The 17,795-nt window shown below is 58.6% G+C and overlaps 1 protein-coding gene and 1 long non-coding RNA gene across 2 annotated transcripts in view; one reads left to right on the top strand and one right to left on the bottom strand.

The window, feature by feature from the left end:
• Positions 1 to 3,638: 3,638 nt before the first annotated feature.
• Positions 3,639 to 5,765, top strand: LOC309597833. The gene is made up of 3 exons (XR_014229871.1): positions 3,639 to 3,745; positions 4,515 to 4,721; positions 4,883 to 5,765. It is a non-coding gene; the product is annotated as an uncharacterized lncRNA (long non-coding RNA).
• Positions 5,766 to 5,774: 9 nt separating this feature from the next.
• Positions 5,775 to 17,795, bottom strand: part of GPSM1 (G protein signaling modulator 1) — an 82,183-nt gene continuing 70,162 nt past the window's right edge. The window contains exons 12-14 of the mRNA XM_082327762.1: positions 10,392 to 10,551; positions 6,896 to 7,104; positions 5,775 to 6,459 (exon numbers count right to left, since the gene is read on the bottom strand). Coding sequence (XP_082183888.1) covers positions 6,271 to 6,459; positions 6,896 to 7,104; positions 10,392 to 10,551 — 558 coding nt within the window. The 3' untranslated portion in view covers positions 5,775 to 6,270. The remainder of the gene's footprint in view (positions 6,460 to 6,895; positions 7,105 to 10,391; positions 10,552 to 17,795) is intronic.

Genomic DNA, 17,795 nt, shown 5'->3' with positions numbered 1-17,795 from the left:
ACAGCGAAGTATCTGCTTTCTTATGGTTTCAAACTTGGAATCAAAGAATAATTCAGGTTGGAAGAGACCTCTGGGGGTTTCTAGTCCGACCCCTTGTTCAGAGGGGGATGCTCAGGGTCTTGTCTTGAATATCTCTGAGGATGGAGATCCCGCAACTTGTTTGGACCCCTGTTCTGGTATTTGACCAATCCCATAGTGAAAAAACCCAACACCTGACTGAAATTTCTTTGGTTTCAGCTTCTTCCCAAACACTGTGCGCTGCTGAGGAGCGCCGTCTCCCTGCTCTCTGTGCCCTCCCATTAGCGACCTGTAGAAAGCAGCAAAACCCAGTCCCCCGTAGCTTTGTGTCTTGGGGCTGAAGAAACCCAGTTCTTTCAGCCCAGCGTGGCCAGGTGCTCGTGGTCCTTAACCAGCCCAGTGTTCAGCGAGGCCGTTGCATGTGTTAATGAGTATTAATGAGTTTACTTCGTTCATCTGAAGCGTTCATCGTCATTTTATACGTGTTGCATTATAAGCATGGGGCAGAGCGACAGGAAAGTAGTCATGTTTTCCTGTTGGTACGTAAGTTCGGAGTGATGAAACGGCGTTGAGGGGCAGGAGCTTCATCCGTCAGCCGGCTTGTGCGTGATCGGGTCCTGGTGAAATGCGGAGCGCTCTGAGATGACTAGATGCTAGAGTGATCCACGTATCGATTAAGAAACAGGAGCCTTGCATCTCGGAACATTGCTGCGTGCTCAGCCCGTGGCAAGTTGCTGGCCTGTATTAGCGCTCTGCTGGAAGAGTTGTTGGTTTATTACATTTTGCCTGAAAATCAGCGTTCTCCTCCCATTGCACTGACGCCTCTGATGGGGTGGAACAGAGCAGCTGTTGCGGGATCCACATGGCCTCAGAAACAGTTCATGTACAACGTGATTTTTTTAATGCTGTTTTCCTTACCTTTCCTACCTGTTCCTGTGCCTCAGCTACAGAAAGGTGGTGCTAGTTTTTGCTGTGTTACAGTAAACACGGTAGCAAAGTCTGTGCATGTTGGCTGTTACCAGATTTTAGCGTTTCCCCAGTCGAGGCGCCTCTGGCCCTAGGTGCGCTGGGGGCAGGACAGCCTGCCTGGCTCTGCAGCACCCGGGTCTGAGGGCGGAGGGCGGCGTATTTTTGCTGCTGCTCTGAAGGTTCAGGCCCACATCATGGCCAGAACAGGAGGCAGCAGGTTACAGGCAGCGGGCAAATCGTCAGGGTGAGGGGCTGGCGCGCAGGGAGCCCGCTGCTCGCTGTTGTCCGCGAGAGCTCTGCAGCAGGCGGGGGGCGTAGGGCCTGCAGCCCCCGGGGCTGAGGCTGCAGTTCTGCAACAGCGCGGGAAATCGGTGCTTCTCCTGACAAAACGTTCTGGGGCTTTCAGCTGGCAGGGGAGGGGGTTGCAGTTATGCGAGGGAATTTGCATATAATGCAGAAGGGTTTGCTGCTAATAGATTGCAGGTGAAAAAGGAATTTTGTGCTGCTTTTTGAAGTGTGTTTTTCCGAAAAATGTGTCACAGGGAAGTGTGTCTGTTCTTGAAAGAGGACAGCGGTGAGCACGCTTTGTCTAGGAGGAGCCCAGCAGACCTTGCTTTGGCTAAAGACGAGGGAGTGGGAAGAAGAGAAGCAGCCTTTCTCCTCAACTGGAGGTGCGTCAAGATGGGAAACAAGTGAGGTGAAGGCCTGGTGCAGCAGAGCAGAGGAGAGCGACGAAGGGGCAGCTGGGCAGGGTAAATCTTTGCGGCACGGAGGGGAGATGGTGATTTCAAGGAGGGGGCAAAGCAGCATTCACAGGCTGGGCAGCAAACATAGTGCTGTTTGCACCTTCCTTGAACACTGCGTCCGTTAAGGAACGGAGCCTGTTCCTGACTCCTGTCCTATGAGAGCTTTTCTGCAAAAACGGTAAATACTTTGCCTCTTGTTTTCTGCCTCTTTGAGCAAATCTTCCTTTGGTAGTGCAGCCAAATTCCGGAGTTAATCTGCCCGGTGTGGGACCCTGATGGGTCGCGTCTGCAGCTGCGGGGGTTACTGGTGCTCTGGCCCGCGCTCAGCGGGACGGCGGTGGTGTTTGGTGACGGGGGCCCTGTGGGGCGGGGAGAGGCTGAGGGAAGGCCCAAAGCAGGGGGAGGCTGGGGGTGCAGAGGCTCGGTGGCTGGGGCTTCCTGACAGAACCCCCTGCTGCTTTTTGCTACCAGCGTGTGTGAGCATGTTGCGTGTGATGCACGGGACTGCGCCTCCGCTGCCTTAGGCAGCGATGGCGGTTCTAAACCCCGCCAGGCCGGGTGCGCTGGGGAGGGCGCAGCTGTAGCCACCAGCCGCTTGGGAGCCTCTCCAGGGGATGCGCCCGCCTTGCTGAACGGGCAGCTACGTTTCTTTTCCTGTAGCAGCAGTGCGGGCAGCGAGGAGGGGCGCTGGGGGCTGCGAAACGAATCGCCGCTTATTTATGCTGCTTGCATAGGGTCGGACAGGTCGGTTCTGGGCCTCCAGGTCCTACTGTAGCGTAGGCAGAGAGGCACAGCCAGGGTAAGCGAGCCTTCACTCAAACCTGCGTGCACGTGTCTACGCTGCGTCCCTGGGCTGGGATATTCAGTGCAGGCACGGCCCCACCTGACTGCAAAGCCGTGCAGGAGTTAACCTGGCCCGCGGCTGTGTCCTGGCCTGGCGGGGTCCCGGGAGGTTGCTGGGGGGAGCTGCCGAAAGCCGTCCAGCTCCAGACTGAACTTCACAGCGCCTGGGTGCTGTGGGCCAGCGTATCCCTTCCCGCAGGCCGGGAGCCCTTCCAGCCAGATGAAGCTCAATGACGGCTGGAGCAGTAACAGCACCAGGCTCTGGGGAGGGGTGAGTGCGGAGGCTCAGCCCTGATGTGACTTGGCCGTTGAGCAATGCAAAAATCCCCACATCAGCCCAGTCTCGCAAGCGCCTCTCAGGGCATGGGCACAGCTGAGTGGGAGCGATCGGAATCTTGTGTTTCTGCTGGTTTTTTTTAGAGTTCCTCTTCACCTTCAGGCCTGCACTGGGGACAGCACCCTGCTCCGTAGTAACTCACACTTTACAGTTGCAGCAGCGCCCAGCAATCCAAAACTGAGAAGCGAGTCGGTCCGCGTTAGCGCTGCACGGGCCCCGGCAATCCCGCCTCTGCCCGGCGGGTGTCAGCACCGGAGAGCCCTTCCCGACGTGGGACCAGGCTCTGCTGCCCTGGGTGCCTTGGCAGCGCGGGAGAGGGAAGGGCTGCACCCTGGCTGCGACCGCAGAGCAGCGGCCATGGTGGGCATTACCTCCTGCTCACAGGGGCTCTTTCTCTCTCGTAGGCGCTCTGAGAAAGGGAACATTTACTGGAGCGTGTGTGCTCCCTTCTCAGCTGCTAAGGACAGAGGGAGACCGCAGGTGAGACCCCGTCACTCACTCACCTGTTCTGGGGGTCCAGGCCTCTGTCTGCTGCGTACCTGGGGGCAGGGTTCTGTCCCCAGGCCCCACACAGGCTTTTGGTGTCCAGGCAGCGAGCGGCGTGAGAACGCCTGATGAGAACGAGCTGGTGGCTCTTCATTAATCTTTGATCAGGACTGGCAGTGGCCAGCGCAAGTCTGCCAGGCGTGGGAAGACCAGCTGTGACTTGGCTTTATCCTCACAGGGCTCAGGATCCAAAATCTGCTGCTCTCAGGCCCGCTCTCCAGCGAAGCCTAGTGGCCTGCTCACGCCTGCTGCGTTGGAATGAGCCGGTGCTGCTGCCCACTGCTTTGTGAGTGTCTTCGCTACGGGCTGATGCCAGGGCGTTGCGCAGCACTCGCTGCCCTCTGGGGAAACAAGACGCGGCTTTTGGGCCAGGCGCCGAGAAGGCACCGAGCCGGGGCTGAGCCGGAGCCCCCAGGCAGGGCCTGAAAGGAACTCGGCCGCGTTCCTAGAGGAGGGCTCGAGCTGACCGAGAAAAGCCAGTCTTTTCTCGGCCGCTGCAGGGCTGCTTTGTCCACCCGTCGGCCTGGTAACTTCTGGGCTCGGGCCGTTGCTCCGGGCGGGGAACGCTCAGGGCTTTGTGTCTCCCTCCGCAGCCAGGCAGGCAGAGCCGGGGGTGGTGGCTGCTGCCCAAGAGACCTGTGTGCTCCTAACGTAAAGGGGAGGGCAGGGGGTGCACACAGCCTTTTCTCAACACTTACGCGCGGTCAGGTCAGCCACAAGAGACCACCCCCCGCCCCCATTCCGAAGGGCCAGCGTTAGCTCTGCTGTCGGCAGAGCAGGCAGGCTGGCCCAGAAATAACAGAAATGAATTTTTGTCACTGAAGCTTAGACACAAATATTTATTAAGCACAACCCCCCTTCCCCTTGAGCTGTATTCATTTCTAATATATTAATTCATTTGGCAGATTATTTTTTAGAAAAAAAAGTACCTGTGGGTTGGAAATTCCCCATTAAAATGACATTAGCAAATGCACATGTAAAAAATAAATAAGCTCATACATTCAAGTATATGGCAAATAATTAACACCTCTGAAAGCTTAACGGTCAGATTCCAGTTCACCACCTGGCTGAGCGCTGCACAGGCCCGAGCCTGCAGCCGGGTAAGTCATCTTCGTCTTCACCGTTGTCCTCCTCTTCACAAACGCCGGCCGGGTCGGTACGTCGGTGGCTGGGCAGGTCCTCCTGTCCCTTCTCCAGAGCTCTGAGCAGCCCCAGGAGGGAGGCCGAGCCGCGGCCAGGCAGTCCACGCAGCAGCGTAGCAGGTGAGTGCTCCCTGGTAGCAGGTAGAACGCAGCTACCCCTCCACGTGGTCAGTGCAGGCAGGTTAAGATGCCCGATGAGCAGCATCACTGGTCTAACTGCTGGTTGGAAATGTTTCCATCAAATGCATTTCAAATAGAAAGTGCTGATTTGTTCTCTATAGGAACGTATCTGCTTTGGCAGAACTCTGCTGGAGTGGCTGAAGTCCAAGATAGCCTATATCTGGTCAAGCAAAGAAACATACTCCACCTCCTGAAGTTGGATCCCTGCTCCCCTCCTCCCTGGGCTTGCTTTTCCAGCTGTTCCAAAAGGGGAAGGAATGAAAGCAAATGCGGGCCCTTGCGCGTGTGTGTGGGGTGGAGCCGGCTTCCCCGCCAGCACCCCGCTCTGCAGCTCCCGCGGGCCCCGCTGTTGGAGAGGGAGGGGGCAGAACAGGAGCGCCGTGCGAGGGCAGCTCTGCCGGGGCCTGCGGGGACGGGGAGAAGCTCAGCACAGGACTGGGGAGGGAAGGGCCTTTATCTCTGACTGCTGTTGGACACAGCAGGGAGGAGGGGATGGTTCCGCTCGCTCTCCTGACGAGCCATGGCCAGAAAACGGTGCTGGCTCTCGGAGCAGGCCATGGCCAAAAGCAGGCTTCTGCCTCGGGCGCACTCACCTGCACGCAGGAGAGTCCTGCAGGAGACTTCTGGCTCAGCGGCACCAGAGGCAGGGAGTTGCCCACGTTTGCCTTGTGCTGAACGGATGGGCAGAGACTTCCCTTCCTTCCACCCTTCCCAGGCACAGGCCCCTGCCTCGGGGCCGCGCTTCGGGCTGCAGGGCTCTTCTCTAGAGGTACCCAACTCCCACCGAAGCTCAGGGCGGGCAAGGCTTTGCTCGTGCTCAGGAGCTCCCGGGCCAGCTCTGCACAGGACTGCAGCTGGGGAAGCGGAGGGGGTGTCGCAGGGCTCGCTGCAGAGTCCTAAAATAAACTTTAAGGTGGGGGGGACCATGGCTGGGGCTGGGGCGAGGTTTAGAAGGACCGCTGGAGCCTCTGACGGGCTCATTTCCTCCTGTAGAAAGAACAGAGCTGCGCAAGACGTTCCAGGGAAGAATCCGGAGCAATTTGTGTCACCTCGCGATGCAGGCAAGACAGGAGGACTTCAAAATGGAAAAGATGCTCTTCCCTTCCCCCATTAAATTTAAAGTGTTGTGGAAATAAAAGACATCAAGGCTGGAGTTAACTACCCGCTCCGGGCTCCTCGTGTGGCTGGCGGCACAGGTTCCTGGATTTTCAGGTGTTAAGCAAAGGGGCTGCCAAAGTCTCCTTCCCTCGTGCTGTGCCCAGCGTTGCAGTGGCCGTGTGTCCTAAAAACCCCTTGTTTAGAAAGCGTCCCCCGCCTGCTGGGCCTTCCTGTGGCACTGCCTGCGCAGGGCAGCCAGGCGGAGGTGCGGCTCCTGGGAGAAGTCTGCGGTAGCGCGGGAGCGCTCGGGTTTGAAACCACGTACGCTTTTTTTCTCTTTTTAAAAAACAAAATTAAACCAAAACACCCCCCCCCAGCCAAACCCCAGTTCTTAGCTGGAACCAGGCCTCTGCTGCTCCTCTCCTGCCTCCTCCTGGGCTGAGGCCAAATCTACCCGCTGCTCGTCCATGCGTTTGGCCTGGACGCGCTGGATGAGGCTGAAGAAGTCTTCGTCCGGCATGGTGGGGCCGCGGGGGATGGAGTCGGGTGGTGCGCAGCGCTGGTCATCTATCCTGGAGGACTGCGCGGGGAGGAGAACAGGCTTTAGGACTGAGCGCTGACAAGACGGTCCCGTCATGGAAGTAAAGGGCTGGGGGCAGTGCCCAGGAGGTGTCCGGAGCACGCGCTCCCCGTCGGGGCGCAGGGCAGCGGCACCCGCAGCACCGCACCCCGCTGCAGGCTGCAGCGCGAGGGAAGAGCAGCGACCCAGGCCAGGGCTGCGGGCGCTGCGTGGAAGGCGGGTTCTGCAGCCACCCTCTCGCCTGGGGAGCGGGGACAAAGCGCAGCCCCCGGTAGAGGGGAGAAAGAAGGACCTGGAGGCAAAGACGAGGGCCTGCCTGGGTGCCCAGGGCTGCGGGTGGGCAGCTGCTGGCCACAGCCCCTCCCGGCAGGGCAGGTGGGATCAGGGGATGGCGATTTGCCCTGTGTGGGAGAAACTATTGCGTCCCCTCCCGTACCTGACACTTCATGAGCATGTTGAAGAACTCATCCCCGGGCTCCTGGGCGTCCCCCTCCACACGCAGGTGCCCCAGGTTGTTGTGTGTGATCCGGAGGCCTGGCAGGTTGCCCACGTTGGCACGCTGGTCATCCAGCCGTCTGCTCTGGGAGCTGGCGATGAGATCGAAGAATTCCTCCGTCTGCGGAGACGCCATTAAGGAGGACTGTGCTGTGAGCGGGGAAGAGGAGCACGCAGCAGGGTCACGGCTCTGCCTGCTCGTGCCAGAGCTGCAGCTCTGCTGGCTGCAGAAAGCCCAAGTCCCCCTCCTCACCAAACTGCTCTTGAACCACCCGGGCTGCAGCCGAGCCTTACGTGCTCCCCTGGAGAGCATGCTGTAGAGCATGCTGGCCTCGTGCGTGACCATCGGCATTCCTTCCACCCCACGTGGGGCAGCACGAACAATCCCAGTGCCGGCAACACAAGCGAGCAAAAACCTACTGTCAAAGCCACAAGCGTTACGGGGAGCAAAACCCACTGCCCCATCTTGCAGCCACTCACTCCCACTCCTGAAGGCCGGCGCCGCAGCGCAGCCCTTGGTACCCGCCTCCCAAAAAGGCCTTGGGCTGCATCCCCGCCATTGCCCTGCACGAAGGGCGAGCAGGACCGGCTGCGAGGAGCCTGCCTGCACACAGCTCCCGGCCCAGCAGCCAACGCCTTCAGCGGGACCCTCTGCCCTGCCTTCCCTGGGGGAAGCAGAAAAGCTCCTGTTCAGCAGAGCTGCAGTTTCCATTTCCAGCTGGAGCGCAGCTCCCCCAAGGGCTGTGCACGCTGCCTCCAGCACGCTCCCCGGCCAACAAACTTCTTAAACGAACACATCCAATTTATGGGGCCGGGCTGTGAAAACAGTCCGGTACGCTCCAGAGCACGCCTCCCGCAACAAGCCCGCCACGCACACGCAAACCCGTCAGGCAGCACAGGGGGAAAGCAGGTGCCTTGGCAGGGTAAGGAGCAGAACCTCACGGACACATCTCCCGCTGCTGGACCTCCCGCGAGGGGCTCCCTGCTCTGCGCTGCGCTTTGGCCAGCTCCTGGAGGGCACCAAAGGTGCCACCTCAGCCCAGAAGATCCAGTGCCCAGACATTAACCAGCAGCGGTTAATGAGCGATTGCGGTTGTTTCCAGCACAACTACAGGCAGCTTCTGCTGCTGCTTCCGCTCGGATTTCCACCTCGAGCCAAGAGGCACCGCTGTGCGACGGCCAACCCACACCTCGCTCGGGGCAGGGGGCAGGGCGGGCACGGGCAACTGCGGGTGAGCACAGAGCTCCTGAGCGCTTGCGTGGCTCAGCGACGGGCACCCTGCGCGGTCCCGAGGGCCAGGTGTAATTACAGGCAGGTAATCAGCAAAGCCCAGGCCTGGCTAAGCCACTCGCCTGGCGGCACATCCTTCCCAGGCCCCCCAGGAGCCCGGCCTTTTTGGGCCAGCTCAAGCAGAGGCGCTGCCGAGGCGAGCCCTGCAGACGCTCCGGCCGTCCCGAGCTGCAGGACCTGCGTCACAGCACGCGTGAGGAAAACACGCGTGGGGTCTGGTTCTTCTCATCCCGCAGAGCAGAGCGGAGCCGAGCCAGCCTGGGCTCAGCCTGCCGGGGAGGGGCTGGCAGGAGCTGGCGGCAGGGGGTCCCAGTCCAGAACCTACACACCTGATCGCTACTCTGCAAACCCTCGGCGGGAGCATCCCACCCTGACACCAACGTGCCTGCTGCTTTCTAGCCCTGGGGGTGGAGCGCTGGAGGAGCCGTCGGGCCCCGCGCGGCCGGAGCGCAGCCCTGCGCAGGCAGTGACCCCAGCCTCGGCGTGCCCGCGCCGGGCGCCATCGCCTTGGCACCGCCGAGGGGCTCGCGCCGGGCAGAGCAACAAGGGGACAAACGGAGGATTTTCAAGCGCAGCACACGAGCAGTGCCGGGCCCTGGGCAAAGCGAGTGAGTCAGCCCCCAGCCCTGGAAACGCCTCTCGGGCAGCGCTCAATGGAAAGAGCCCGTTGGCTCCTGGCAGCTGCTGGGCAGCGAAACGCTCCCAAACAACAGACGCTGCGCTGGGGACAGGGACAAGCAATAGAAAACCCTAAGAAGCCCAGCCCAACGGGTGTTCCCGTCCCAGTGAGCACACAGCCCTTGAGGAGAGGCTGCCCCGAGCCTCCCGACACTACGTGCTCTTTTTAGAGCCCCAGCTTGCGGAAACACAAAATCTCAGCGCTGATGCAAAGATGAGTTTCTTCCCCTTCAGCTCACAAACCAACCTTGAAAATAACACGTCGGGAAGGCTCAGAGGCCAAAGGAGAGCTGGACAGAACGTGTGCCTACTTGTACATTCTTTATAAAGCTTCGTATTTTAAACTGATTCTCCTAAATTACACAGCTGTTACAGCCAAATGCACTTCTGTATCAGAAATGTGTATCTTGAAAAAGCGATGCTCATTTCCACCCTATTTTTAGAAGATAAAAACCTGCTCACCTCACAGCCAACCTGCCTTCCTGCCGCAGCCTGACCTCTGCGCTGCTCTGCTCTCGCTGCCACTCCAGCCCCTGCTCCTGGCACCTACTTCTCCAAGCAGCCTTGTGCTGCGGCTCTTGCCGCGCTCGGAGGGATGTCAGGGGTCTCCTCGTCTCCTGTTTGTACTTCATGTTCATTTGGAAACCGATAAACAAATCCACCGGTTCACATGAAGTGCTTTTGAGCCCTTTGTGATGGTGCTTAAGCGTGCAAGTGTGACCTGCACATTGTAGTCTTCTCTCCAGCTTGGTTTAAACAAAGGACCTCAACACCGTATCATAAAAAAAGACATGAAACCGAAGCAAACACAGACCTGACCTGCCTTTCCTGTCCCATCTATTTGTCAGACAGCTTCCTCAATTTATCCCTGTTCTTCCTATGGGTGAGCTAGCTGTCTGCCTGCTGGAGCTTCCTACTGTTTATCCATCCTTCTGGCTTCTCTGTTCTTACACAGCACCTATCACCACAGCATCCAAGAACCGTACAAAATCCAGAAGTTTTTTCCTCCATGGCAACGCTTTAACTTGCCTGTGGAAGCCCCCCCAGCCCTCTGCACGCCCCAGCTCTCCAGGCTCTTACAAGGCTCCCCCAGTAATGACCATCAGCATCTTCCTCCTGGAGCTGCTGGCAGAGGCAGAAGTCCTCGTGCCAACCTCACTGTTCAGAAGGCCAGACCTTCAAAAGATCCGTACTGAAAAAAAACAAGTATATTTTGCGTTTCTCTTGCTGGTTTACCCTCCAAGCCTTAGTTCATATTCTCCAGCCCTTCCCTCAGCAACCATTAACATAAGAATGTTTCTTTCTTCCTTAAATAATGATGGAGATTGCCAAAGAACAGCTGAGTTCAGAGAGCTGAGGCTTGGGGAAAACATCACAGGATTCACAGTAAACCCACGACAGCTGGCCACACCACGGGAGCAGCATCACTCCCATAGTAATAGTGACTTAGAAACGCATCGGTGCTTACATATGCGTTCTTCCAGGGCAGGGACCGGTGTGGCAGCTGCCTCTGCAGCCTCCGATGGGCATTCTTCCAACGGGCAGCGCTGATCATCCATCCGGTTGCTCTGGAACTTGCTCAGCAGGTCAAAGAAGCATTCCTCATCCGACGGGGTCCGGTTGATTTTCTGGAAGGACAGTAAAATACAGAAGAGAGTCAGAATGCCCCAAACAGCTCCCTGTGTCCAATCGCTCCGTTTGGCGTGGCCTCGGCAATGCGTCGTGCCCTCTCCGGGCTGTGGCCACAGCTTGCCAAGCCCCGCAGTCTGGAGCCTAATGGGGTCACTGCTACTTAGTCTCTCTGTCCTCCTGGCTCTGAAATAACCTCTCCCTTTTTCTCTTGCCACCTTCGGTGTGGACAATCTAACACCGTCCTCCTAGAGGAGGCCACAGGCAGAGCATCACAAAGGTCCCCTCTCCCGCAGGGACCCCCAAATAGGAATGGGGTGAAGAGCTGCTCTGCGACTTGTGCTCCGCGAGAGGCATCCGTGGAGAGCCGCAGCCCCTCTGACAGGTCACTCGCGCTGTGGCCGACCCCAGAGGCTCTGGGCACTTCTGCAGCCCAAACCGGAGCCCAGCTCCTACCAGCGAGCGGATGAGCCTCGCGCAGAGCAGCCTCTGCTGCTGCAGGGCATCCTGAGCGCTCGGAACAAACCGGAGGCTGAAAGGGAAAGAGGGGAGGAAAGGGGACAGCATTCATCCTGGCCCAGCTCCACGGGGAAGAGGAGCTTCTGGGCTGGCAAAGGGGTGGGCTCCCAGAGGGACCGTGGTCGGGAGCGCGAGGGACGAGGGGGAACCGTGCGGATGCCCTGGCTGACGCGCTGTCCTGTGTCCAGCTGCGGCTCAGCTCGAGCTCAGGCACACCAGCACTCAACCATCCTCTCTAACCAGCTAAATTTAGCCTTTACAGGCCACTGCCCCCAATGCTTCTTTTCGGTGCTCCTGTGTCCTCAGCACACCACTTGTAACAGTCACCGAGCTGCAAATGACACAAAATTATAGTTTTTCAGGAAAACAGTTCTTGCACGAGAGCCCCAAATAAGCACCTTGCACTAGACAGTGATATATTTAAGTCGCACTGCAGAAGGTTCGCGTTCAAGGCAGCCTTTCAAAAGCACCGCGTTGGGTCCAATTCCAGTGCAGAGAGGGGCTGGGTGCCCCGTGCTGGGAGAGCGAACCCGGAGTCCTGCTCTGGAGCAGCCGGAGCAGTAGGAACAGCCGATCTTTCCGAGGAGCCACTCAGAACGGGATATAAAATTAGACAGCAATAAGAGGGGCATCTGCCAGGCTCAGGAAGGGTCCCTGCGTGCTGAGCTGGTCCCACCTGATGCTGGAAAAAATACCACAACAGAAACGAACCCAAAACTCCTACAACTGGGTCTGCCTCTCCTGAGCTACCTTCCAGCACGGGGCTGGGGAAGGCCAGCCTGGGACGGGGCACCGGGTTCCTCCCAGGGAGCAGCACACCCCACCGGAGAGAGCGCAGGGAGAGCCGGCCGGGAGCGCCAGGCCTTTCAGCGGGGAAAGGGATCCCCTTGGCTGTGCACGAAGCAAAGCCCCTCTCCCAGCTCTGTCGGTGGCCACCCTGGGCAGCTGGGAGCCCTCCCTCTCCTACCACGTGCGGTGCCGTTCCCAGCAGAGAGCTCTTCACCGGGACAGAGGCACACGACGCCCTTCAAGGGAGGGCTGGGCTGGGGAGAGCCTTGTGCTGACAGGGTTAAAGCCGCAAGTTGGATTCAGTAAATGAAGGGAAACAATTTTCCCGTGTGCTAAGCGAAGCAGATGAGATGCACTCAGCTTCTATTTAGGGCAGCGTCAAAATTAGCAGCGGGCCAGAGAGGAACATTAGCAATGTGGGAGCTGATCAGGGAGGGGAAAAACCCCTCTCACCTCTTCCCACGTGCCGATCCACTAATGAAACAGCGGCTCGGACGGACCCTCTGAACCATCAACAGTTGCACCTTGGAAATCAAAGCTTGCTTGGGCTTGAACCAAGGATGAACTACATCTCTCACAGCTCTGCTATGTTGGCTTGCGTGACCCAAATTTCAGGCTAGAGGAGGAAGCCGGCTCATTCACACCAAACCTCCCTCTAGCTTCCCTGCAAACGCACAGAGTAAATCAGAGCAGTCGCAGGTCCACAGGAGAAGTTTTGCCTTGCAGAGCGCTGGTCAGAGCCCCCAGCTTGGGGCTTCCCCCCGGCAGAGACCAGATTCCCCCGGGGCCCATCCTGCCAGGGACCCTGCAATTTCCCATGTCAGGATCTCTGCTCAAAACGTGCCCGGGAGAGGAAAGGAAGCTCCGAATCAGTCGGAAGAGCAGCCGGTGCATGTGAAGTGCGGGACAGGGCTGGCTGCACGCCTGAGTGCCTCCCAGTACGGTGGCACCCGGAGGGGCAGGAGGCCGGTGCCCGTGGGCCAGCGTTGGGGCTTGCACGTGCTGCGCCAGCCCGGGACGTGGGGAGCCGCAGGGCCTGCAGCAGCACCCGCTGACGGCAGGCTCCCTCCAGCGCTGCCCCAGCCAAACCGCGCCCCAGGCCTGCGCCTCTCTAATTAAAATGCCCAAATATGACAAGGCGCGGAGCGCTTGGCTCCCTCCACTCGCAGTCTGCTCCTGGCCCCGAGGAACGAGCTGCAAGGGCAGATGGATGTGCAATCACACCCTGGGGCCCACCGTCTGCCGCCGAGCTGTGCTTGCCCAGGGCTTGGCACATCCAGGACGGTCAGGAGGCTTCCCAAGAGCCAGGGCATCCCCTAACGGGGCTGAGCAACAGTCCTGTGATAGCACAGACACACAACAACCGGTCACCACGGGCCCAAGACCCAGAGCCCCAAATGGTTCCTGGGCAGCAGCTTTGGTTTCCAGCCCCGAGATCACTTCTTACCCCACGGCTGGTGTCTCTGTCTGGCCTCATCACCATCCTCCATCTCTAGCACCACAACTGCCCAAATTCTGACAACTGTTATCTTCCTCTGGTTCGCCAGCCTCCATCATGGGCAAAGCCGCAAACCAACCCCTTTTGTGCTGGGCAGAGACTCGGGGCTTTTGCTGGCACCTGCGGAACGGGGGCTGCTGGCGCTGCAGAGATCACCCCTGGCGCAGCTTTGGCTGCAAACGTGCTCGCCCTCAGCACGGGCACAGAGACACGCGTGTCTCGCCCCATGTGGGGACCAGGACATGCATGGAATCTCTGCTCCTGCTCCCCGACCAGGACAGGGACGGCCACCATCCCAGGCAAGGCAGAGGCCCCGTACCTGGGGGTCAGAGCTTTGCTCCCATTTTCTGTGAGTGGTATTTCCACCTGGATGCTGCCGGCTCATCGGAGAACTGAGCAACCTGGCTAAGGACAGCCTGGGAGCAGGACACGCTCACCTGAAACAGGCCTCCCTCACTGGAAGGCATCCAGGCTTTTGCATACATTTGCTGGTGGATGAGCATGCTGTTTAACCTCCCAGGCTGGATCCAGGATGTGTAAAACACAGCTGAGGTGTTGGAAAGGGAGCGAACAGCAGCTGCGGGGAGCGATGGGGAGCCTGCTGCCGCTCCTCTCCCTGCAGCGATGCCGCCCCAGGGAGCCCCGCTGTTCGGCCGGGACGGGCGGCTCTTCAGGAGGGGTCGGGAGACCCCAGTGCTGGGGCTGCCCCAAGCCCCTGCCTCTCCCAGGCTGCAGGTCGCTGCCCTACAGAGCACAAATGCACCCTATTACCTCTCCGATAAACTCTCACTCATGCTAAGTAAAACCTTCCACAGTCTCTGGCCAAGAAGGTCCTGGGCTGCCCGGCTCTGCCCCCCGGGCACAGGAGTGCAGGGCACAGACCAGCATCTCACGGGGAGACCCCTCACATCGGCTGCTCCAGGTGCGCAGGTGAGGCCAAGGCTGAAGCGATCCCAGGCAAAGCAGAACAAAGTCAGAACGGACTCCTGTGCCTAAACCCCCTTGGCCATTTTCACTCCGATTCAGGAAAGCCATTAAACAAATGTAGAAGGCCTAACTGCAAGAACTAAACCACTTTCCAGCTCCCAACACCCGAAGCCACAGCCCACAAATGCCCCGCAGCGTTTCTGCCCTTGGACATGGCTGCCCACCGGTGCCTCTGCAGAGCAGAGCCTTTCTCTGACACGTTCCCGTTCCAGTGCCCCATCCCGCGATCAGCAGAGGACATTTTAATTATTTCTGTGCTAGTTTCACATGGTGTTCCCATGCCTGAGGTCCCTGGGGGCCCTGTGGAGCAGGACATGGTGCTCCCTGGCAGGCAGAGGGGCGTCCTCATGCTCTGCCCCACAAGCACATCCCGGGCCAGAAGCCCTAAGTCTTTGGTCAGAGCAGGGCAATGCCACTGGCACTGTGGCTTGGGTTTTCTGCTCCACCACACGGCTCCAGCTCCTAGCAGCCCCCTGTCCCCAGTCTCGCTTCAGCATCCGAGCAGCCCATACCCACCACCGGCCCCGGCTGCGCTCCCCTGCGGCGCACCGGCACCTGCTGTTAGAAATACCCTCAACCGAACGGCTCTGGCGACGGCGGCTTCTCCCACAGCTTCCTGCTGCCCCCACAGGGCTTAAAGTCAGCTCGGGTAGAGCCGGAGGGGGCCCTGGGAAGCAGCGGCAGCCAGGGCGGGATGCCGCTCTCCCCACATTCACTGCTGAGCCCCACCAAAAGCCTGTCTGATCACGGCCGTGCGACAACACGCCCCCGGGTTGCTCTAGGACATGGCTCCAGAGGCCCCCGAGGACCATGGCAGATGATTTCTGCGCTGGCAGAGCCATGGCACGCCCCCCAGCAATTCCTGCCACGTGCCAAAAGCACCTGATATACCATGCATGGGTGAAACGTCCCCTTCAAATGGAGCGTTGCCCAGCAGACCAACTGCAGATGCTCTCATGAGCTACCCAAAGGGCCAAACCTTGTTCCTCCGTCAGATCAGCTTCTCTTTTCGCAGCCGGTGTCCCCACAGGCCGCTGGCCTGCCTTTGGTCCACTACCTCTCCTCCAGGCTCAACTTCTGGCAGACCTGCCCCAATGCAGCAAGGACTCATCAAGCTCGAGGACTGCTCACTCCACCTTCGCCCAGCCCTCTGAGGGGGACGGCGCTGTCCTACCTGCGGGCAGGACCCGCTGCCCGGCCGCTGATGGACCTCGGCGGGTCTGGCACAGCAGATGCAGCTCAGGAGCTGCTGCTCGAAGGCGGTCTGGCTCTGGTGTGGGCCAGGCCAGGGACGAGGTGAGGACAGATGCAGGTGCAGGGATAACACAGCAGTCTTCACCGCTACTCCTACAGCAGCCCCTCAGAGAGCACTGCTTTGGCATTTAAACGTGTCCACCAACGATTCCTCCTTCTTGCCTTATTTCAGCGAGGAGACAACCTGGAGATGACGTGACTTGACCATGTCCTGCAGTGATGCAGTGGCGGAGCTGGGACAGGACCCAGCGATCTGTCCCCAGGGCCAAGCTCTCGACTGCAGACAGTTCTTGGAAAAATTGTGCCCCTTGTTCTAGCAGGCAGTTATCTGCCCAAGGCCTGGCAGACATTCATCCTAACACATCTATGCCCGCGTGCCATGCCTTATCTGTCTCTCCCTCTATAAACTAGATGCATCACGACTGCTTACCTCCTCGCTTTTCAAGGCAGCCGACCTCAAAATCACCAGATAGGAGGGGGGCTGGGGTGGTGCTGGTGACTGCCAGTGCTGGGAGCACTTTGTCCTGGGCTGCCCCGCTGCCTGCCAGTCCCCTGTGCGTGGCTTTGCTTTCTGCCCACACCACCCCAACACCCGTGGTGGGGGTCAGCACCGCTGGCGTGACCACGACCCCAAACCCCGTCACCTCGCAGGTGCATCAGGCACTGAACCAACTTCCCCACATCATCACTTCACCTGGTGAAAGGCGCTGGAGGAGAGGTTTAGAGCAAGCCTCCCAGAAAGTGGGGGGGGCTGGAGGAGAGGAGTGGAAGGAAGCCCCTGGCCAAAAGCCTCAGCCTGTTTTACCGAGAGGTGAAATGTCCGGAGCACTGTCTCTGGGCTTGGGAGCGGGGCTCTCCCAGTCCGCAGCCACCAACAGCTCGGTGCTGGCTGGAGTCTGATACCTTCACCATTCAGAGTCAGAAAAGCTGTTAAACTTGTCCAGTCTTTGCTGAGGACAGCACTTCCCTTTCAATACCAACCCTTAGGCACTGCTGCCACGCTCCCTCCGACAGGCAGGGCTGGCTGGCAGACACCCCGTCCTCCCCCAGCAAGCACAGCCAGGCACAGAGAACCACCGACCGCGCTCGCCACGCTCTGCTGTAAGACATCGGCAGACACCCGAGCAGCCTGTGCATTGCTTGCATCTATTGCCCAGAAAGTTGCAAAAACATTAACAATAAAAAGTTCAAAGTGAAGCTACCTGCAAACTTTACAAAAACAAGCATACACAGGCAATATCCAAGCCCTGGCCCAAGTAAATCTTCTGTTCTACCTCCTTCTCTTACCCCCGATCTAGCCTCTCATTTTAGAGGACAGAAGGGAAACACAAACAAAAACCGAGTTTTACTTACTGACCTCAGCAGCCAGCTCTTCCCCACGCTCCAGCTTTTACATGTCCACGGGCAAGAACAACCTCACCTCGCAGGGCTGAGACTGGCGATGCGGGGCTGCCGCTTCGATGCTCTTCAGCTACTGCTAGCAGCCAGAGAGAGCTCTCCCCAGCTCCGCTCCGGCTGCGGAGCAGAGATTTATGCGGAGCGCGCAGCCATGTGAAGAACGTCGCCAGCACCAGTGACCCGCTGGGTGCGAGATGCAGCTTAAAGCGACAGCCCAGCTCGCCGCGCTCCTCCCGGAGTCACTCCTGTGCCCTTGCTCGAGGGGGTGGACCCCAGCGCAGCGCTCCTCTCTCCCTCACCTCGCTGCCACGATCCCAGTGTTATTAGATGATGCTCTTAAACACACAGTGGAGCTATGTGAATATTTAGCTTTCCTTCCACCTCCTCACCTCCTACCCACCACACACACTTTACCTTAAAAATAGATTGGGATCAATTTTCCTAAACTACATCTGCAAACACACTCAGCTCTACAGGCACACGCACCACGACAGTAAAGGCACTGTGCACATACAGACACAATATGATCACTCAGATTTAAAGCACCAAAATATTGAAGGACCATTTTTAGCTCCTGATAGTCCTCCTGTTCCACATATTATTAGATACGTGATTTTTTTTGTCCTATTGCAAGAGCCAAAGATGCTCAGCCATAAGCATCTCTCAATTTAAATGCACCACTGTTCCACAGAGGGAAATTTCTAATTGCAAGAAGGTTTTAAACACGGAAAGATGGAAATGCCACACAACAGCCAAAGAGCTGTTCTTACCTCCCATTTGTGAAATGTGAATTTCTGA

Source organism: Platalea leucorodia (genome assembly GCF_965183815.1).
Source record: "Platalea leucorodia genome assembly, chromosome: 15".
Classification (NCBI taxonomy): Eukaryota; Metazoa; Chordata; class Aves; order Pelecaniformes; family Threskiornithidae; genus Platalea; species Platalea leucorodia.
Note: the sequence above shows the minus strand (reverse complement) of the source record. Positions and strands in the feature narration are given on the sequence as shown.